Consider the following 23,563-nt stretch of genomic DNA (forward strand, 5'->3'; position numbering starts at 1 on the left):
CTCCGGAGGCGGGCCTAGTAACAGAGGCCCAGGCCTGGAAGAGGGAGAAGGAAGGAAGAGGAGTGGAGAAGGCTCCAGGAACGAGGAACGAAGGGATCCCAGGGGTGCGGACGGGCGAGTCGCCACCGCACGCCCGAATCCACCTGCGTGGAGGGGTTAGGCCAAAGGGGGAGACCGGTCCCCGAAACTAGTGGAGGCCGGAAACAACCCTCAGCTAGAATCCGGAGGCTGTGACATTTTATGTGGCGTAGCCCCTCGCTACACCCGCTAGGAAGGCACCACATAGGGTCAGGGAAACTGGCGACAAGTTTACCAAGAGGAGGCCCGAGGCAGCCGGACAGAAGCGTTGGTAAGAAAGGCCAGACAAAGGACACACAAAGGGGGTCCTGTGAAGCACTCCAAAGTTATCTGGGAGTTGTCTGAGCCCCTCACCTGGTGAGCACAGTACGACGTGGGCAGCCGTTACCTGCAGAAGTGGTCTGGATATTAAGAACTGTGAGTAAAGGCCCTGGACTGCATCACTGACTCCGTGTCGTTACTGCTGCTGCCCTGCACCATCACCCCCATCCCTCGCATACACTGCCCTGAGGCTACACTCCTCCCGTGGGGAGTTATACTACGCTCTGCTGCACACCAGCCTCTGCGGTCTGCCATGCAGCGGCGGTTCACTCTGACCGCAATCCACGGGTGGCGTAGTCGGACATTTAAACATCAAAACCACATAAATAGTTCCGCCACTGGTTTGACCGCCCTGAGCCACGGAACCGGGTCGCCGCCACGGAGACTACAACCACCAGCATCCACCAAAAAGGGTCCGGCTCCGGGTGTCCCAAGGCCCAGGGGGCGCGTCAGAACATTTTCATCACCTTTCATAATCACCAATGGGACAAGGCAGGGATGTCCTCTGTCCCCTCTCTTATACATCCTAGTGACGGAGCACCTGCTCTCATCAATTCGCCATAACCATAATATTAGGTGGATTGAGGTGGGAGGCACCGAGTACAAGTGCTCTGCATTTGCTGATGATGTCCTAGTATATATCACTCAATCACATATATCCATCCCTGCTGTTGTGGCTGAAATAGATCACTTTGTTACATGGTCAAATTTTAAAATCAATGCAGCGAAGTCTGAGGCCCTCGTTGTCTCCCGCCCCAAATCCATACAGGATTCCATCCAGTCCAACTTTCCCTTTGCCTGGCCCTTACAGGGTATCAAATACTTAGGAATTCCTATTCATAGAGACCTCTCTCGTCTATGTTATCTTAATTTTGGGCCCTTTATTGAACAACTCCATACAGACCACGGTTGGCAAGTTAGAGCTGTAAGATTCACTGCGTGAACCACTGGTGTTTTGTGGAAAAGCACATGTACACTGTGTTCCAAATTATTATGCAAAAAGTGTTTAGGAGTGATAAGGGAAGAATTTGTTTGTTTGTCAGTTAAACTCATTGATGGTGATGTGTGTCAGGGCTCTTTATATCACTGTAAGCAATTGCAGACACCTGTGCTAATTAGTTTGGCAGGTGTGTCCAATGAAAGGCAAGACTACTTAAGAAGGCTGTCTCACATTATTAAGCAGCCTACATTTTCTGCCAAAATGGGAAAGAAAAAGGATGTGTCGGCTGCTGAGAAGCAACAAATTGTGGAGTGTTTAGGTCAAGGCATGACTACAATCAACATTGCCAAGACACTTCATACTGATCATCGCACAATCAAGAAGTATGTAGCTGATTCACAGTACACACGTGTGCGTGCTGATAAGGGAAAATTGAGGACTCTTTCCTACAGGCAATTACGTCAGGTTAAAAGAGCAGCGGCAAAAAAGCCTTGTCATAGCAACAGACAAGTTTTTGAAGCTGCTGGTGCCTCCAACGTCCCCCGAACAACAAGATGCAGAGTCCTTCAGAGGTTTGCAGCTGTGCGTAAGCCATCCTGTCGACCTCCTCTATCCACTGAACACAAGCAGAAACGGCTCCAGTGGGCCAAACAATACATGAAGACTGACTTCAAAACTGTTTCGTTCACCGATGAGTGCCGTGCAATGCTCGATGGTCCAGATGGATGGAGTGGAGGATGGCTGGTTGATGGACACCCCACGCAAACACGGCTACAGCACCAACAAGGAGGAGGTGGAGTAATGTTTTGGGCTGGAATCATGGGGAGAGAGATTGTCGGCCCCTTTAGGATCCCTGAAGGGGTAAAGATGAACTCCATAATGTATGTGGAGTTTCTCAAACAGCACTTCCTGCCATGGTTCAAGAAGAAGAACCGTGTATTCCACAGCAAGATCATTTTCATGCATGATAATGCACCATCTCATGCTGCACATAACACATCTGCATCTCTGGCTGATATGGGCATAAAAGGGGACAAACTTATGGTGTGACCCCCATGCTCCCCTGACCTCAACCCCATTCAGAACCTCTGGAGCATCATCAAAAGGAGTGTCTATGATGGCGGGAGGCAGTTCACATCTAAGCAACAGCTCTGGGAGGGTATTCTGTCCTCATGCAAAACAATTGAAGCAGAAACCATCCAAAACCTGACAAATTCAATGGACGAGACAGTTCAGAAGCTCCTTTCGAACAAGGGGTCCTATGTGCAAATGTAACATCACCTAGAATAAAGTTTTGAGCGACATCTTTGTTGCACTTTGCTCTTTACTTAAATGATGGTCTACATATGTGTCTTTACCTTAGGCTGACTTTGGTCACTGTGTTTTTGTACATGGTTTTAGATATCGATTTATGCTTCTACCTACCCTCAGATGCCCATTTTTCTGTTTACTTTTTTTCCTCCTTTGTATCATTGTTTCTTATGTGTTTTTATGAATTTTTCAATAAATGTTCATTTTATACTGATCATGAGTCACATTTATAGGTTCTTTATTCAATAAGGCATATCTGGTCACCAATTATTTTGTTCTTTTTGGATTTATTAATCTGAGGGTCATGTTGCAGGTAGTGCAGCAAGAAGACACTCATGTGTCTTGCGCACCTAGGAGACCCAAAATTATTTTCCGGGCTAGATGCAGCTAAAAATTATTATTAATTTGAAAGCTGGTGGAGTTTACTATAGATGGCCTAATAAAATCAGTACTGCACACTGCTACAAAGCCCATATTACTTTCCAGCTAAGATACAGATAAACATGATTAGTAATTTTAAATCTGGTGGAGCTTAGTATAGATGGCCTAATAGAATCAGAACTGCACCCTGCTACAAAGCCCAAATTATTTTCCAGCCAAGATACAGATAAACATGATTAGTAATTTTAAATCTGGTGGAGCTTAGTATAGATGGCCTAATAGAATCAGTACTGCACATTGCTACAAAGCCCAAATTATTTTCCAGCCAAGATACAGATAAACATGATTAGTAATTTTAAATCTGGTGGAGCTTAGTATAGATGGCCTAATAGAATCAGTACTGCACACTGCTACAAAGCACAAATTATTTTCCAGCCAAGATACAGATAAACATGATTAGTAATTTTAAATCTGGTGGAGCTTAGTATAGATGGCCTAATAGAATCAGTACTGCACACTGCTACAAAGCCCAAATTATTTTCCAGCCAAGATACAGATAAACATGATTAGTAATTTTAAAGCTTAAAACGGTTGGTGAGGTGATTTTAACAAATCATCAAGCTTTTACTCTCCCCAGGATGACACAGGGGTAGAAAAGTCGTTTCAGATCCATGATTTGTTCATCCTTATGAACGTGAGTCTGTCTACATTATCAGTAGAGAGCCGCGTGCGTTTATCTGTCAGCACACCACCAGCAGCGCTGAACACATGTTCAGACAGAACGCTGGCTGCGGGGCATGACAAGATCTCCAAGGCGTAAGTGGCGAGATCCGGCCATTTATCCAGATTGGAAGCGCAAAAAGAGCAAGGGTCTAGTGACACAGTCATGGCTTCAATGTTTACTTGGAGATACTCCTGTACCATCGTCTCTAGGCGTTGACTATGTGTCAGACTTCTTGTCTCCTGTGGCCTTGCAAAGGATGGGCTAAAAAAGTGGTGAAATGATTCTGCAAAACTGATGTTACTAGCAGATACTGTGTTTCTGTTACGGTTTGAGTGCTGAACACTCGACGGTCCCATGGTTGGCAAGTTGGAACTGTGAGATTCACTACGTGCACCACTGGTGTTTTGTGGAAAAGCACATGTAAGATTCTGCAACATTCTCTGCTGATACTCCTGCATGCGTGCATCCCTTTCTATGGCAGGAATAATTTCTGAAAATTTAGTTTTGTACCGGGGATCTAACAGTGTGGCAACCCAGTAGTCAGGATTATTTCTAATTCTCACAATTCGAGGGTCATGTTGCAGGTAGTGCAGCAAGAAGGCACTCATTTGTCTTGCGCATCCAGGAGCACCAAGTCCCTGTTGTGTTGGTGGCGAGGTAACAATCATGCTTCCTTCCTCTGTCCCCTCACCCCAACCTCGCACAACAGAAATGTGATCAATGTCTCCCTCAGCTGATGAGTCTTCCATCAGTTCGTCCTCCACTTCTTCCTGGGCTCCTGCACCTTTCTCACTAGTTTGGCTGCTACCATGCGCCCTGGTAAAACCATCTCCCCCACCCTCACATGCCTGCCGCCTTGGTGCTGCCGACCGTCTGGACCTTGCAGATGTTAGCCCTTCCGCATACAACTCCTCCTCCTCTAATTCCTCCACCTCCTCTTGTGCCACCACCTGACTCCGAATTCTGTTTAACATGTGCTCCAGCATGTAAATCACCGCAATAGTCATGCTGATAATGGCATCATCAGCACTAAACATCTTTGTCGCCATTTCAAAACTGTGCAGAAGGGTGCATAGGTCCCTGATCTGAGACCACTCCTCCAGCGTGATTTGCCCCACCTCTGGATCTCGTTGGCCCAGGCTATACGTCAGAACGTATTGCACCAGGGCTTGTCGGTGCTGCCACAGTCGCTGCAACATGTGTAGAGTTGAATTCCACTGGGTAGGTACATCGCATTTTAGCCGGTGAAGTGGCAGGCCCAACGACTTCTGTAGAGATGTAAGTCGCTGAGCTGCGGGATGCGAACGGCGAAAGTGAGCACACAGCGACCTTGCCCTCTGCAGAAGGCCATCTAGTCCGGGATAGTGGGCTAAAAATTGCTGGACAACCAGATTCAACACGTGAGCCATACAAGGCACGTGTGTGACATTGCCCTGGCGAAGGGCCGCACCCAGGTTTGGAGCATTGTCGCACAATGCCTTCCCTGGTTTCAGGTCCAGTGGAGACAACCATTCATGAAACTGGTTCTCCAGAGCTGACCACAACTCCTCAGCTGTGTGACTCACATTTCCCACACATTTCAAAGTAAAAACCGCCTGATGACGTTGAGCCCTGCTGCCAGCATAGTAAGGAGGTGTGCAGGATCCCTTCTGCGCAGTTAGAAAGCTTGTGGCATGACCAGACAGGCTTTGGGTGCAGGTGGAGGACCGAGAGGAGGTTGAGGAGGCAGAAGCAGTGGAGGAAATTCGAGATAAAGAGGATTGACGCACAACTCGTGGGGACGGCAAGACTTGGACAGCAGCCCCTTGTCCTGCTGTCACCATAGTTACCCAGTGCCCAGTCAGCGACATGTAACGCCCCTGTCCATGCCTACTCGTCCAAGTGTCTGTGGTGAAATGCACCCTGTCACACACAGAGTTTCTCAAAGAAGCGGTGATGTTGGGTGCGACATGCTGGTGGAGCGCAGGCACACCTTTCTTTGAGAAGTAGTGCCGACTGGGCATCTGGTACTGGGGCACTGCGACGGACATAAGGTCTCGAAAATCCTCTGTGTCCACCAAGCAGAAATGAAGCATTTCTATAGCCAAGAACTTGCAGATGGTGAAATTCAACCTCTTAGCTTTCTCATGGCTAGGAGGAAATGGTCTTTTACTTGTCCACATCTGAGGGACCGAGGGCTGGCTGTTGTGCTTAGACGGGGTTGAGAAGGGTGCCCCCGGCAAACTGCCGGTCTGTGAGGAAGATGCAGGCAGACATGTTAGGTTGCCTTGATCCAAAGGTGGTGCTATCGATGTCGGACAGCGCTCAACACCAGCTGGTGTTACCACCTCCAAAGAAAATGATGACCTGCCAATCACGCTGGCTGTTGCGGGTAAAGAGGTGGCAGGTCTGCGTCCCAAAACAGGTGTGACTGCTGTCCCCCCAGTCACAGAGGATGAAGAGGCCGCAGATGCACAAGATGGGGCAGACGGTGGTTGGCCCGGCCGGCTAGTCCGCATTGTAGCACAGTGAGCTTCCCACTGCAACTTATGCTTCATGTCCATGTGCCGGTTCATGCATGAAGTACTCAAACTATGTATTTTTTGGCCTCCACTTAGCTTTTGCTGACAAATGTTACAGATAACTTGAGTTGGGTCATCTTTATCGATCTGAAAAAATGCCCAGGCTATGCAAGGCTTAGCATCCATGCGACCTGAAGAGCCACCACGACTTGTGGTCAGAGGCAGAGTTGTGTTTGAGGATGCAGTTGTTGACGTGCTTCCAGTACTACGTCTCTGTCCAGGAAGGCGCAACCTCACCTCGTCATCACTAGCATCCTCCTCCACCTCCTCTGCTGACCTCATCTCTTGGCTGACTGTGGGTTGACAGTAAGTGGGATCTCCAACCTCGTCATCATCACCCTGTGAGTTATCACACCCGTCGTCCGCAGAGCCAACCTCTTCCTGCCCTGGCAAAAAACTAAAGTTGTCGCTCCAATCAGGTATTTGAGTCTCATAATCATCTTCCTCATTGTCTCCACCAACAGAAGTTACAGTTTGGGAACGAGGGTCTACATTATGGTCAGAACCTTCTTCATCTGGTCCTGGATCCGACTCATAAAGATTCTGGGCATCAGTGCAGATCATTTCCTCGTCTGGATTCACAGAAGCTCTGGAGCCGACCTCTGATTCCCAGGCTATAGTATGAGTAAACAGCTCTGCAGACTCAACCATCTGTTCTACCCCATACTCAGACGGGCAGCTGGAGACTTGGGAGCAGTAAGGAAGCAAGTGCGATTGGGGTGACACCTCTGAGGACTGGAGCATTTGTGATGTCGAAGTTGAGGTGGAGGAGAGCCCACTTAAAGGAGCACTTGATATCCGTTGAAGCACCTGCTGTTTTTGTGCCTCATCTGGAATTTGTAGCGATTGGCGTGGCCGTAACAAAAGGGATCTTATCACATTGTCCGCTAAAAGAAGTAGACATTTTAGTTTGGCTGGAAGATGGTCTTTCTTCTGCAGATGTTACTGTTGCTTTAACACCTACCCCACGGACACAACCTTTTTTCCCCTTCCCAACATGCCTATTCCCCTTTCCACCAGCAGCAGGCCTTTTTCCACTCATTTTGGTGGCTAACTAATTCATAACTCTGGAGTTGTTTGCACAAAAAAACAATGGATGGGAACCGAGCAGAGCTGAGTGGCCAAACTGTGGTATTAGGCCAAAAGTATTGGCTGGGTTAGATGCAGATAAAAATTATATTGAATTTGCAACCTGATGGAGGTCAGTATAGATGGACTAATAGACCAAGTCCCACACACTGCTAGAAGCCTAAATATTTTTTCAGAGCTAGATGCAGATAAAAATTATTTTTAATTTGCAACCTGGTGGAGGTTAGTATAGATGGACTAATAGAACAAGTTCCACACACTGCTAGAAGCCTAAATATTTTTTCAGAGCTAGATGCAGAAAAAAATTATATTGAATTTGCAACCTGATGGAGGTCAGTATAGATGGACTAATAGAACAAGTCCCACACACTGCTACAAGCTGAAATATTTTTTCAGAGCTAGATGCAGAAAAAAATTATATTGAATTTGCAACCTGATGGAGGTCAGTATAGATGGACTAATAGAACAAGTCCCACACACTGCTACAAGCTGAAATATTTTTTCAGAGCTAGATGCAGAAAAAAATTATATTGAATTTGCAACCTGATGGAGGTCAGTATAGTTGGACTAATAGACCAAGTCCCTCACACTGCTACAAGCTGAAATATTTTTTGAGCGCTAGATGCAGAAAAAAATTAGATTGAATTTGCAATCTGATGGAGGTCAGTATATATGGACTAATAGACCAAGTCCCACACACTGCTAGAAGCCTAAATATTTTTTCAGAGCTAGATGCAGATAAAAATTATTTTTAATTTGCAACCTGGTGGAGGTTAGTATAGATGGACTAATAGACCAAGTCTCACACACTGCTAGAAGCCTAAATATTTATTCAGAGATAGATGCAGATAAAAATTATTTTTAATTTGCAACCTGGTGGAGGTTAGTATAGATGGACTAATAGACCAAGTCCCACACACTGCTAGAAGCCTAAATATTTTTTCAGAGCTAGATGCAGAAAAAAAATTGATTGAATTTGCAACCTGATGGAGGTCAGTATAGATGGACTAATAGAACAAATCCCACACACTGCTAGAAGCCGAAATATTTTTTCAGAGCTCGATCCAGAAAAATGTTATATTGAATTTGCAACCTGGTGGAGGTTAGTATAGATGGACTAATAGAATGATGCTATGCCCAAAAGGTTTTACTTCACTAGGTGCAGTAAAAAAATTTGTATTCTATACACACGTGGTGTAACTTGCAACACAGATAGGCTACTCCACTGACTAACACACTCTGCAATAGGCCAAAAAGGATTTGCTTTGCTAGATTTAGCCAAATGCTGTGAAAAAAAACTTGCACAGCACTGGTACAGACCTGCCTGGCAAAAAGTGATAGGAACTGATGTAACCTAGCCCTGAAAAGGACTGCATTTACAATTAGTCTTTACTCCCACAACCTATCTATTTAAGAGCACAGACCTGCCTGATAAAAGTCGTAGGAAATGATGTAACCTAGTCCTTAAAAGGACTGTGATCACAACTCTTCCCTACTCCCAAGCTATCTGTAGATTTGTGCGAAAATTGGCTTGAAATTAACAAAGTATAGCGCACACAGCAACAGCGGTGCCGTCTAACACGCAGCTGCAGCAGTGAGAAAATGGTAGCGATGGGGAAAATGGCTGGGTCTTATAGGGCAAGGACATGTGACATACACTGCCAATGACACATGCCCTTGCTTGTGTGAAAAAAAGCAGTTCGCTCCGTCTGTGCGCTGCTGATAGGCTGACAGATTGCACCTCCCCACTGTAAATGCGGGAAAGAGAAAAAAAAATAGAGATCTTCATTATTCCTGCAGAGATCCATCCCCTGCCCCTCCCCCGCCCCGCTGTACACTCAAACTGCGTATTAACATTAATTTTCAGCATTATTGAGAAAAAATCCAGTTATGATTTTGGTGCACGAAAAGTTATCGAACATAACCTCGAACAGCCGAATTTTTTTCAAATCGTTCGTGTTCGCCGAACGGCTCGAACACCTCCCAAAACAGCTCGAATTTGAGATTGGCAAACAGTTCGAGTCGAACACCGCTCATCTCTAATTGTAACATCCCTGGCGGCGTGCTGGCATGGTTTACCACATCCCACCATGCAAGACTGCCATCTTACCTATCAGTTCAGGCTGCACACTTTGCTCCAGTACCTGCTGTGTGCATGTCTCTTGTCTGATTGCTTAGGGTGGTGGCGTGGTTACTGCCTGATTCTTCTGGTTTCTGTGAGCGCACTCCTAATGCATCCCCAGCCTATTGTTGTGAGTCACTGGATATTTAAACCCCCTCCACCGAGTAGGAGGTGCCTGAGCAACACTTTCTTTCAGTGTGTTCTGTGCAACTGTGTTGCCAGGTCCTGTCCTGTATCTTGTCTGTTCCGCCACCCTGGGGGCTGTATGCCCAGGCCCGTTATCTGTATCTGTGACTTCTAGTCTGTTTCCGCCACCCTGGGGGCTGAGTTCCCAGACTCGTTCCTGTATCTTGTTAATTTCCTGTCTGAACTGTGTCCTAGTCCGTTCCCTGTTTGTCTCTATGTCTGTACCTGCCCTTTTCCTGCAGTGTCTGAACCTGCAACTCCAACTCGTTGTCTCTGTACTTCTGTTTGTGAGTTTTGTGTTCACTCGCTACTTCATTGTAAGTACCTTGTGTGTATCTGGTTCTGCTTGTCCCGTTTCCCTGCCTCTGTATTTACCTCCTGTGTTCTAACTATCTTCCTGTATTTTCCAGTCTGTTCTATGTGAACAGAGCCCTGTCCTGTCTGCCTGAACCTTCTGCTCTGTTCTGCTCTGCCTGCCCACCACACCTGCGGTTTCACTCTGCTCTGCTTGTCCAAAGCACCGGCGGTTTCGCTCTGCTCTGCTTGTCCACCGCACCTGCGGTTTCGCTCTGCTCTGCTCCGCTTGTCCTCCGCATCTGTGGTTCTGCTTTGCTAGTCCACCGCACCTGCAGCTCTGTTCCTGTATCCCAGTCTGTACTAGTTCCTATCCAGCCTGCATTCCTACCTGCCCGTATCTGCCAGTCTGCATACCAGTCGTGCCTGCCAGTACCCGCCTGTCTGCATACCAGCCGTGCCTGCCATTACCCGCCTGTCTGCATACCAGCCATGCCTGCCAGTATCCACCTGTCTGCATACCAGCTGTGCCTGCCCGTTCCTGCATTCCCCGGTGTGGGTCAACAGCTGTGACCGGGGTCTGACCTGGAGTAGTACCTGGTCCCTCTGCTTGGTTCCTCCCTAGTTCACAGAGTCGACTGAGCCACCGTGGTACCTTGATCGGACTGAGTTGATACTTAGTCTCGCCCCTCCAGGCACTCCTCGGTTCATGGTCCAGTGGGATCACTAACAACGCTCACGCCAGTCAGTCCGGGCTTGTGCATAACAGCTATGGCCAAAAAAGATCTAGAAAAATATTACTCACTAGTGCTGAGCGAACGTGCTCAAATAACTTGCTATCTGAGCATGCTCGTCTTATCGGAGTATTCTCGGCGTGCTCAGCTAATATGTTTGACTCTCCACAGCTGCATGTTTCCGGCGGGAGACAGACGCAAAACATGCGGGGTTATTGAAATAAGAGTGTGGAGTGAATTACTTCCTACTGGTTTATGCGGATACATCCCACTTCACCAGCACCTAGCTCTTATTACAGTGTGCTTGCCAATTCTCTGGGGAAAGATCATGCTGCTGAGCTGTCAGTATCATGATAGACAGCTTAGCCATTCAATCCGAGGCTTGGGCGTGCTGAACTTTCAGTGTGGTGAGTGACAGTCAAGTCACCCAATCAGGGTCGGTGAGTGCTAGATTTCCTACAGGTGACTCCTGTTCTGAATAATGTCTATGCTATTTAGCTGGCTGTTTGCCTCTTGTTTCTGCCAGTTGTAGCTCTGCTCAGTTTGGTGTGTGTTTGATCTGTGCTTTGAGTTCTAGTATTTTGACCTTTGTTGACTGACCTTAGATTTGCCTTTGAGCATCCATTTGCATAGCCCCCTTTGTCTTGATCTGCTACCTCCTTGAAATTCTGACCCTCCAATGTCTACGCCTTTGCTTCACCCCTCTGTTTATGATGTACCGTCCTAGCTCTTGACCTTGGACTCCCTGACATGCCCACCTCACAGCGTGTCTATAAGTAGAGACTAGCATCACAATTACTTTTGTATTTTCACCTATTATGGACTCTCAACCATAGGTTGATTACACACCTATGCTGCTGGCACAATATATTTATTTATTACTTTATATTTGCACAGGAATTTATTCATGATTTATACTGCTTAGCTACCCCCGACCCTCTTTTTTCCCCAGTTATTTACATTATCTATTTAAACCAGTACTCTCTCTATTCTACCATCCCCTTGAACATAATATTCTTTTTTTTTAAAAAAAAATCATTCCTTGCACTTTTCATGCATCATTCATTGATTGCGTCTCCCACAAGCATTCCTTATCTCTTTACATTGTGCAATGTGCCGCTGTTATTTTCTGCATGTTGCCAGGATTACATGACCTGAGTCAATCGTACTTTATTTTATTGCTACTTTCACCATGCTCAAATATATATTGATATCTGCACTCTTTTCAATTTGTATTTATTTTCTTTCTTTTGCGCACTACTGATTTGCTATGTAAAATCAAGACGCATTTTGAGGCATGCGCATTGAAGCTTCTTTTGATTTTACTTATACATGTCTATTTGTCTGCGCGTGTGCTTTATTACTCTTATCACGTATTCGCGCATGCTCTTCAGCGTCTCCAATAGACCTTCTCTATGTCTATGTCAATATGTATTGATACTCTTTTGCACATGCGCATTGGTTATTCTTTTCCTTTTGTGCAATTGCGCATGCAAAACATGTTGGGTTCCTCACTGTTAACTTTTCACTACACATCAGAGGAAAAGCATAATGACGGAACCTGTGTTTCATTTCTTGCTTGGATTTCGTTTCAGGTTTTACTAGCAGTACAGTGGGGAAATTAAGTATTTGATACACTGCTGATTTTGCAAGTTTTCCCACCTACAAAGAATGGAGCGCAAAATTGTCAGTGTATCAAATAGTTATTTTCCCCACTGCATAACATGCTGGTTTCTAGTTGACTTTATATTTGCCTATCTCCTGGTTGTTGCATTATCACTAGTGTTGAGCGATACCTTCCGATATCAGGAAATATTGTATCGGATTGGATCGGGCCGATACCCAAAAAGTATCGGATATCGCCGATTCCGATACCGGAAACCAATGCAAGTCAATGGGACACAAATATCGGAATGAAAATAAACCCTTTCTTTCCTTGTAGGTTAATTCTACATGAAGTAAAACAACTAAGAATAATGTAGAATGACATGAAAAGCCGGCAATTCATCAGCGGCGTTCACCGGTACCCGACAATTTACAACAGAAAGAATAGAGCTTCACACATAGATTAGGTAGATAGAACCATGTCAGTCACATATATATGAAGTACTGTGACAGTGTTGCTTACTGTACTTGTCATTTAGTGTAAAGGATTTATTTTAAAAAATATTAGTGTTTTCGTGCACCGTCTCTTTAAGAAAGCCGGCCGGAAATTCAGCATCTGTACCCGACAATTTATAATAGACAGAATAGAGCTTCACACATAGATTAGATAGATAGAAACATGTCAGTCACATATATGTGAAGTACTGTGACAGTGTTGCTTACTGTACTTGTCATTTAGTGTAAAGGATTTATTTAAAAAAATATTAGTGTTTTCATGCACCGTCTCTTTAAGAAAGCCGGCCGGCAATTCAGCAGCGGTACCCGACAATTTATAACAGACAGAATAGAGCTTCACACATAGATTAGATAGATAGAAACATGTCAGTCACATATATATGAAGTACTGTGACAGTGTTGCTTACTGTACTTGTCATTTAGTGTAAAGGATTTATTTAAAAAAATATTAGTGTTTTCGTGCACTGTCTCTTTAAAAACGCCGGCCGGCAATTCAGCATCTGTACCCGACAATTTATAACAGACAGAATAGAGCTTCACACATAGATTAGATAGATAGAAACATGTCAGTCACATATATATGAAGTACAGTAATAGTGTTGATTACTGTACTTGTCATTTAGTGTTAAAATAAAGGATTTATTTAAAAAAAAAATGGCGTGGGGTTCCCCTTAATTTTAGGCTCTAGCGGAGGTTAAGCAGACAGCTGGGGCAAATGTTTGAAGCCTTGGAAGGGGGTAATACCCACGAAGCTTCCCAGGCTACTAATATCAGCCCCCAGCTGAATACCTAGCCTTTACTAGCTATTAAAATGGGGGAACCCCCCCAAAAAAATAACGTGGGGTCCCCCCTAATTTAATAGCTAGCACAGGCTAGGCAGACAGCTGGGGGCTGATATTAATAGCCCAGGAAGGGTGCCATGAATATTGGCCCCCTCCCAGGCTAGAAACACCAGCCGTCAGCCGCCCCAGAAATGGCGCATCCATAGGATGCGCCAATTCTGGCACTTAGCCTCGCTCTTCCCACTGCCCTGTAGCGGTGGCAGTGGGGTAATAGGGCTGGGGTTGATGTCAGCTTATAATGCCAGATGACATCAAGCCCAGGTTAGTAATGGAGAGGCGTCTATAAGACACCCCCATTACTAACCCCATAGTCAAAGTTAAAGAAAAACACAAACACCCAGAATAAAGTCCTTAAAATTCTCCTGCACTCAGCGCTTCAGCGTCAGAATTCTCCCACGCTGTCAGTGACAAACATGAGGTGAGGTCATGTCCAATGAACTCAGCTCACCTCATGCACGTCACTGACAGCGTGGGAAAATTCTCACGCTGAAGCGCTGAGTGCAGGAGAATTTTCCCACGCTGTCAGTGACGTACATGAGGTGAGCTGAGTTCATTGGACATGACCTCGGCTCATCTGGATGCCGTCACAGCCAGACACTGAGGAGTGGAAGTATGCCTGCGCTTCTCAGTGTCTGCGGGATGACAGGATGGATGGCAGCGTTCTGCTGCGGTCCAGCCTGTCATCTCGATGTAGCAGAGCTGAAGCTGTCGTGGGAGCCATGGAAAGGTAAGGATGAGGTTGCTTTATTATTTTACTTTTATTGCAGGAGATCGTTGGCTTCAGCTGGAATGGGCGTGATGGTAAGTATGGTTTAATTTAGAACAATAAAGAATTGTGTGTTTATTTCAATTAAAGGACTTTATTCTGGGTGTTGTGTTTTTTTAAATACTTTACTAGAAATTCATGGTGGTCATGTCTAATATTGGCGTGACCCCATGAATTTCGGGCTTAGGGCCAGCTGATAATGCCAAGCTGGCCTTAACCCCTTTATTACCCAGTGAGCCACCGCACCAGGGCCCTGGATGAGTTGGGTACAGCGCCAGAAGATGGCGCTTCTATGAACGCGCCATTTTCTGGGGCGGCTGCGGACTGCAATTTGCAGCGGGGGTGGCCCAGAAAGCTTGGGTCTCCCTGCGCTGCGGATTCCAGCCCCCAGCTGCCTAGTTGTATCTGGCTGGGCACAAAAATAGGGCGAAGCCCCACGCATTTTTTTTTTTAATTATTTCATGAAATTCATGGAATAATTAAGAAAAAAAGGGCTTCCCTATATTGTTGTGTCCGGCTAGGTACAAATAGGCAGCTGGTGGTTGGGGGCAGCCCGTTCCTGCCTGCTGTACCTGACTGGACACAAATATAGGGCGAAGCCCCACATAATTTTTTTTTAATTATTTCATGAATTTCCTGAAATAATTAAAAAAAAATTGACGTGGGGCTTTGCACTATATTTGTGTCCAGCCAGGTACAGCAGGCAGGAACGGGCTGCCCCCAACCACCAGCTGCCTATTTGTACCTGGTTGGACACAACAATATAGGGAAGCCCTTTTTTTCTTAATTATTCCATGAATTTCATGAAATAATTAAAAAAAACAAAACGTGGAGCTTCTCCCTATTTTTGTGTCCAGCCAGGTACAACTAGACAGCTGGGGGATGGAATCTGCAGCGCAGGGAGGCCCAAGCTTTCTGCCCCCCCGCTGAAAATTGCAGTCTGCAGCCGCCCCGGAAAATGGCGCGTTCATAGAAGCTGGATGCTGTACCTGGCTGGCATACAAAAATATGGCGAAGCCCACGTCAAAAGTTTTGGGAAAAATTAATTAAAAAATAAATAATAATTTAGGGACTGCATCTTTATTAACTCCTCAAATGTCATTTAGTGTTAAAATAAAGGATTTATTTTAAAAAAAAATGGCGTGGGATCCCCCATAATTTTAGTCTCTAGCGGAGGTTAAGCAGACGGCTGGGGCAGATGTTTGAAGCCTGGGAAGGGGGTAAAACCCACGGAGCTTCCCAGGCTACTAATATCAGCCCCCAGCTGAATACCTAGCCTTTGCTAGCTATTAAAATGGGGGACCCCCCCAAAAAAAATGACGTGGGGTCCCCCCTATTTTAATAGCTAGCAAAGGCTAGGCAGACAGCTGGGGGCTGATATTAATAGCCCAGGAAGGGTGCCATGAATATTGGCCCCCTCCCAGGCTAGAAACACCAGCCGTCAGCCGCCCCAGAAATGGCGCATCCATAGGATGCGCCAATTCTGGCACTTAGCCTCGCTCTTCCACGCTGCCCTGGTGCGGTGGCAGGGAGTAATAGTGGTGGGGTTCATGTCAGCGCCAGCTGCCATGAAGCCCAGGTTAGTAATGATGGGCATCTATAAGACACCCCCATTACTAACCTACAAAGTGTTAAAAAGAAAAAACACACACTACACCCAGAAAAAAATAATTTATTTGAAATAAAACACACAATTTTATTTAATTCTTAGTTTACTAAAAATAATAGTTACCTGTCCACGTACCTGCGCTGATCTCCCATGCACAGCTGTCACATCTGGAGATTGTGACAGCTGTCATGGCTGCTGTAAGCTCACGCTGCCGGGAACACGTCCGCTCCCGGCAGCGGGAGCCACTGACTGAGGTCACCGGAGTGCATTCAGGCAGCGCAGCTCCGGAGACCTCCTTTACGACAATGCTGTACCGTGGGAATTTCTCACGATACAGCAGGGCCGTAAATGAGCTAACCGGAGCAGCGCTGCCTGAACTCCGGTGAACCCTTACGGCCCCGTCATTCTAGCGGCGGCAGCGGTTCAGAGCGGTCACATTCTATGTGGCTGCTCTGAACTGGAGATCTTCGTGGGACACTCGTGGACTACTACGGAGGGGTAAGGATAAGGTTGTGGTTTATTATTTTATATTTTATTACAGGAGATCGATGGCTTCGGGGAATTAGGTGTCTAGGTGAGTATAGGTGTAGTTTTTTATTTTTTACTTTATTTTAGGTGGCGATCGGCGGGGACAGGTAATGTATGAACTAATTTCTTTTAGGTAACCACTGGCCACCAATGACATGTATTTAACATTTATTGGGGACACAGTAGGGCAATTTAAATAGCAGGATCAGGCTGATGGGAACTACTGCTCCCATCGAGCTGATCCTGCTGGCAGGAGTGGACGGGGGACAGACATAGGCCGATGGAAGTAGTAGTGTCACATCGGCCTATGTCTGCCTGCACGCACAGACACCGCGCACACCCGCACAAACATCGCACAGACACCCCGCACACACACCCCACACACATCGCACAGACACCGCACACACCCGCACAAACATCGCACACACACCCCGCACACACACCCCGCACACACACTAATCATGACGGGTCTGGGAGGTGAGGCTGACCTGTGCGGCCGTGGGAAAGTTCATGTGAGTTCATGCAGTCAAGCATGAACTCACATGAACCCTCTGAGGGCACCGCGGCGACTTCAAATGAACAGCTGGTCGGCATCACCTGATACCTCAGCTGTTCATTTGAAATAACCGGCGGGAAAGCTCAGCACAGAACGGGAAAGCCGGCGGTGAAGTCTTTTCACTGCCGGCTTCCCCACCCGGGTCCTTCGCTCCTTGGTGCTGCGCTCCCCGCCCGGTCCTAATTTACGATTGGGATTGGAGGTGGCGAGGGGAGTGGAGGATCGGGGTGGGAGGCTGCGGGGAAGCAGTATGGGGCTGTGTGATTGTTTAAAAGCCGCCGGCTTTTAAACAATCAGGAGAATTCTCCCCCGCTGGGATGGCATTCTGATGACAGGCTGGATCGCGCTGCCATCCAACTTGTCATCCTTCACAGACACTGCAGAGCGCAGGCATTATGGGAACTTCCGATTCCGGTATCCGATATTGTAAAAGTATCGGAATTAAGTATCGGAATTCCGATACCGCGAATATCGGCCGATACCCGATATTACAGCATCGGAATGCTCAACACTAATTATCACTTATTCAACTCTTATAACCATCATATTCTAATATAGACTTGTTTATATGTTTAGTACAGGTAACGTGTGCATTTTGTTACTGGATAGGACAGAGTGTATTGTAGCTCCCTTATGGGCTTAACAGGTTGGTGGGTTCCTCACCTGTCCCTTTTTATTATACATTACACAGCTGTTTTGCCTGTTTTCTTTTTTCTTTTCTTTGGTTGAGTCATAGTCAGGATACCTTTCAGGTTGTGTCAGCAGTATACCAAGTATTACACACATGCCGCTAGGTTAAGATAGGGCGAGACGGGTTTCATGAATTCTTTGGAATCTTGGGGAAACCGTTACACAGGGAGACCATAGTCTGCAGCTTCTCTCAGGCACACAGATTCAATTGCTGACGAGACACATCTGACAAGAGTCTTTTTCAACAGTTTAACAGTGGAATTTAATTTGAAGCATGGCCAGTGCAATCCAGGGATATTACAACAACAATCTTCATTACAGTACAGTCTGAGTTTCTTGAGCAACTGGCTCCAGTAACAATACAGTAGTTTCTTCACAAGGCACAGTATTACAGTCTCTTCAGTAGCACAATTCAGCATAGATTAGATCTCTTAGCAGCACACTTCTATGCATACACAACCACAGGCTTTTCCTTCACAAGGACACAATAGTACATAGCATTCTTTATCCTGCATGGAGATGGAGGGGGGGGGGTTTGATGAGGGAGATTATCACTGTGACACAATTCCTTTCAGTGCTTATCTTCCTGCCCGATAATACTCGGCATTGTTAGTTCAGAGAGTTTATCTGACCTGTGTTTAGTTTCTCTCTTGATCTGAATCCTGTTCCCTTGCCTTCTCTCAGATCCAGATAACACACCACCTTTCTCTTCGGCTTCAGCCAGAGTACAATAACAAGTTCCCCACAATCCCCCTGGCACTCTGCTAAAACACTCCCTGTCTCCAGTGACTGTGTTAACCCCTCTAGTTGCTGGATGCTTCTGAAGCACAACAGCACTACTTCTGCATGTCAAACAAGTTTATTTGAATACATTTTATATTTGCCCATTTGCTTACCTCCTGGTTGTTGCCCTATCACTTATCATGTTAGTTTTTATTTGACTTTCTATTTGCTTAACTCCTGGTTGCTGCACTTATTCAATTCTTGTAACCATCATATTACAACATAGGCTTGTTTATACATTTGTCATAGGTAACTTGTGTATCTTGTGACTAGGTAGGACAGATTTTAGGTCCATTATAAGCTGATCTGGTTGGCACAAAAAGCCATTTAGCCTTTTTAAGTGTTTTAGCAGTATTTCTTTGGGATATATCTTTATAAATAAATATTTACTACTTATAGGTAAACCCTTTTTTCTTGCATACATCCTTCTCTTTAGTTTTTGAATTTTAGCAACCTACCTTGGTCCATAACGCTCCTGATAGACTAATCAGTGGACTAATGGCCAAGATGACCAATGTCAGTTTCCAGCCATGGTAAAATGCAATAATGATGCCAGAGATTGCAGTGGAGATCATTTGCACGAATATGCACAATTTATTGGACAACCCATCATATATGGTAGCAATGTCTCTACAAAAGAAGGATATGTAAGCAAATTAGAAGGAGTATTTCATAGTGTAAAACTGGGTTGATCATAGCAAAGGTCACATGGCTGGAGGTAATATGTGGTAATTGATACTACCATGAGTATAAAAATAACTTGATAAATATATAAATATAAACAATCATCCTATACTTTAATATCAATAAGTGGCTTTATTACACTAGTTCAGACCCAAAGGTATAAGAAGATTTGCAATTAATGTGTCTGCGGTAACAATTAGGGACATGTTTGGGAACATGTTCCAAAGTAGATAACTGTAGTGCTCTATAATCCTTTTTTGTTCAAAAGGAAAATGTTGAGAAACACTTTAATATATGACTCCATGTTTGATAGTTTTTCTAAGGTGAAACATGCGACCTCTAATCAGTTGTCTTGTTTTTCCAATGTACTGTAAATGGCAATTACACTCAAATAAATTACTTACAAATTTGTACAATTTAAAAATAGTTTGATCTGAAAAACAATTTTTAGTGACCATAGAGGAAAAATACTTTTTACCATGTGTAATTACACCACCACAAAGACATTTGCTTTCATTGCATCTAAACAAATCCTTTAACTTTGGAAAACATTTAGTGTAGTTGAATGTATTGGTAGTAGTGATGAGTGAGCGTGCTCCTTTAACCCTTTCACCAAGCATGCTCGGGTGCTTGCCAGGTATCTTCGGCGTGCTCGTATATTATGTTCGAGTCCCTGCGTCTGCATGATTAACAACTATAAGACAGCCTGAACACATGCAGAGGTTCCCTGTTTGTTAGGGAATCCTCACATGTGTTGAGGCTGTGTTATAGCTGTAAATCATGCAGACGCAGGGACTCTAGCATAATATACAAGCACGCCGAAGATACACGGAAAGCACCCAAGCATGCTCGGTGAAAGGGTTAAGTGAGCACGCTCGCTCATCACTAATTTGTAGAGCTCTTAAAAGGCTGGGTGCTGCCAAATTTTTTAAATTCAATTTTTCAGATCTTTGTTTTTTTAAAAATTAATCTTTAGTTTCTCAGGAATCAATGCTACTAAGATGGTATCATTTTTAACAATATGCCAATGTTTTTTATAATCTTTGATTTGAATATGTGTATTATTAAAAGTAGTAACAAAATGCAAGTAATATTTATTTTCTTCATTTTTATTTGTAAATTCCTTATTGATAGTCAATTTTCAATAATTTGTATGTATTGCAATTGGCTCCAGTCATGTAACTGATTACTGACAGTATACAAATTTGATGCATTGCCAGTATGCTTGAAGAATGAGCTTGTCCAACTCTGAAATGTGTATCATTTTTATATTTATTCATTTATTTTTAGATTCACTGTAGAATCAATCACCAGATATTACCTCCAGTCATGTAACTGATTACTTACGTGATCTGCCAGTATACAAATTGGATGCATTACCAGTATGCCTGAAGAAGGAGCTTGTCCAACTCTAAAATGTGTTGCTTGATTTTAATGAATATCCTCTTTTTTCATCTGGTGTGGGCAACGCTAGTTTTAAATTTAACCCTGTTTCTTCCTTTGATGTACATTGTTATTCGCAAGAGAAAGATATGCAACTTAGGAAAATTCAGGAGGCTAATGGTGAAACCAGAAGCAGATCTAGGTTTTTTACGACACCCGGGGCAAGAGCTCAGTTTGGCGTTCCCTCCTGTACACAGCTTAAGTGGTCTGAATAGTGCTTATGTGACCCCTCTTTTTCAATCTGCACACTTACAGTCACATACCGAGTAGCTTCTTTTCCTAATTCTCTTAATATTCAGTGAAAAGCTACAGTCAATCCTTCACTGAAAGAAGCAGGTGAGAAGCTAGTTAGCACATGACCTTAAGTATGAAAATCACATATGAGTGACCACGGGATAACCACTGAAGCTGAGCAGTAGAGCCGAATCCTGACTGTGAGCATATTACATACTGTTAGGATTGGGCATGCTACAGTGCAGAATATGATAATTAAAGAGCTTGTCGAGGCTTGTAAAAAAAAAAGTCTGTAGTCACTATGTGACTGCAGACTTCTGAATCCTAACAGTTTGCAGACTGTATATTGTCAGGATTCTCGACTGTAGGGTGTGAACAGTCATGTGACCACAAGTATGTGATCTCCATAATTAAGCCCACATTCCGACTAGACGTCCGCAGGTTCCCTCAATAAAAGTGCATTATAACATACTTGCAGTTACGTGATTTACTGCTCTCACCATCGTATCCAGAGAATCCTGACAGAATGCAGTGCGCACAGTGTCAGAAATCAAAAGTCTGCAGTCATAGAGTGACTGCAAATTTCAATCACGAACCTGGACAGTGGCTTTAATGCGCCCAACATAAATGCAAATGTAGTAACCCTTAACCAGTCAGATGGCACAATACGTTTTTAACATGGCCATGCATTATTACAAGTTATGGATTGCTACATGTGTATAGGATCATAACCAATAACCACACAGGCATACATCACTAAAATCCCCATGAATTCAAACACACCATAATTGCCTGAAAAGAGCACCTGACTCATCATCAACATTAGAATGCAGTACTACAACCACCATCATTACAAGAATACAACACCGGAACCACCATCAGTACAGGAATACATCAACTCAACAGAACTCCCACCAGTACAGAAATACATCATCATAACCACCATAAGTACAGAAATACATAATTAGAACCACCATTATACATAAATACATCACCAGAACCAACATCAGTACATGAACACAGCAACAAGCTTACTACAGTGATAACTTGTAATGTCAGGTCAGTCCTATATATATTTGTTCCACATGAACCTACAATTCCCAGTATATACTTAATTTAGTAGTCATCATCAGGCTGTAGATGATACAGGAACAATAGTACTGATGAGTAGAGATGAGCGTTGTTCTACTCGAACTGTTCGCCAATCTCAAATTCGAGCTGTTTTGGGCGGTGTTCGAGCCGGTCGGCGAACACGAACAATTTGAGAAAAATTCGGCTGTTCGAGGTTATGTTCGATAACTGTTCGTGCACCAAAATCATAACTGGATTTTTTCTCAGTAATGATGAAAATTAATGTTAATACGCAGTTTGAGTGTACAGCGGGGCGGGGGGAGGGGCAGGGGATGGATCTCTGCAGGAACAATGAAGATCTCCATTTTTTTTTCTCTTTCCCGCATTTGCAGTGGGGAGGTGCAATCTGTCAGTTTATCAGCAGCGCACACACGGAGCGAAGTGCTTTTTTTCACACAAGCAAGGGCATGTGTGATTGGCAGTGTATGTCTGTCACACGTCCTTGCCCTATAAGACCAAGCCATTTTCCCCGTCGCCACCATTTTCTCACTGCTGCAGCTGCGTGTTAGACGGCACCGCTGTTGCTGTGTGCGCTATACCTTGTTAATTTCAAGCCAATTTTCGCACAAATATACAGATAGCTTGGGAGTAGGGAATAGTTGTGATTGCAGTCCTTTTAAGGACTAGGTTACAGCATTTCCTACGACTTTTATCAGGCAGGTCTGTGCTCTTAAATAGATAGATTGTGGGAGTAAAGACTAATTGTAATTGGAGTCCTTTTCAGGACTAGGTTACATGAGTTCCTATCAGTTTTTGCCAGGCAGGTCTGTGCCAGTGCTGTGCAAGTTTTTTTCACAGCATTTGGCTGAATCTAGCAAAGCTAATCCTTTTTGGCCTATTGCAGAGTGTGTTAGTCAGTGGAGTAGCCTATCTGTGTTGCAAGATATACCACCTGTGTATAGAATACCAATTTTTTTACTGCACCTAGTGAAGTAAAATCTTTTGGGCATAGCATCATTCTATTAGTCCATCTATACTGACCTCCATCAGGTTGCAAACTGAATATAATTTTTTTCTGCATCTAGCTCTGAAAAAATATTTGGGCTTCTAGCAGTGTGTGGGACTTGGTCTATTAGTCCATCTATACTGACCTCCATCAGGTTGCAAATTAAAAATAATTTTTTTCTTCATTTAGCTCTGAAAAAATATTTGGGCTTCTAGCAGTGTGTGGGACTTGTTCTATTAGTCCTTCTATACTGACCTCCAGCAGGTTGCAAATTGAATATAATTTTTTTCTGCATCTAGCTCTGAAAAAATATTTGGGCTTCTAGCGGTGTGTGGGACTTGGTCTATTAGTCCATCTATACTGACCTCCATCAGGTTGCAAATTAAAAATAATTTTTTTCTGCATCTAGCTCTGAAAAAATATTTGGGCTTCTAGCAGTGTGTGGGACTTGGTCTATTAGTCCATCTATACTGACCTCCATCAGGTTGC

At 44.5% G+C, this 23,563-nt stretch overlaps 1 protein-coding gene across 4 annotated transcripts in view; it reads right to left on the bottom strand.

The window, feature by feature from the left end:
• LOC141265130 (ATP-dependent translocase ABCB1-like) overlaps positions 1-23,563 on the bottom strand; it is a 1,603,396-nt gene that overhangs the window by 1,106,413 nt on the left and 473,420 nt on the right. For all 4 annotated transcript variants that reach the window (XM_073677832.1, XM_073677833.1, XM_073677831.1 and 1 more), the window contains exon 8: positions 19,095-19,266. In XM_073677832.1, coding sequence (XP_073533933.1) covers positions 19,095-19,266 — 172 coding nt within the window. The remainder of the gene's footprint in view (positions 1-19,094; positions 19,267-23,563) is intronic.

The sequence above is a fragment of the Phyllobates terribilis genome, unplaced genomic scaffold, assembly GCF_046119375.1.
Source record: "Phyllobates terribilis strain yellow unplaced genomic scaffold, ASM4611937v1 Scaffold_4__5_contigs__length_816908805, whole genome shotgun sequence".
In the NCBI taxonomy this organism is placed as follows: domain Eukaryota; kingdom Metazoa; phylum Chordata; class Amphibia; order Anura; family Dendrobatidae; genus Phyllobates; species Phyllobates terribilis.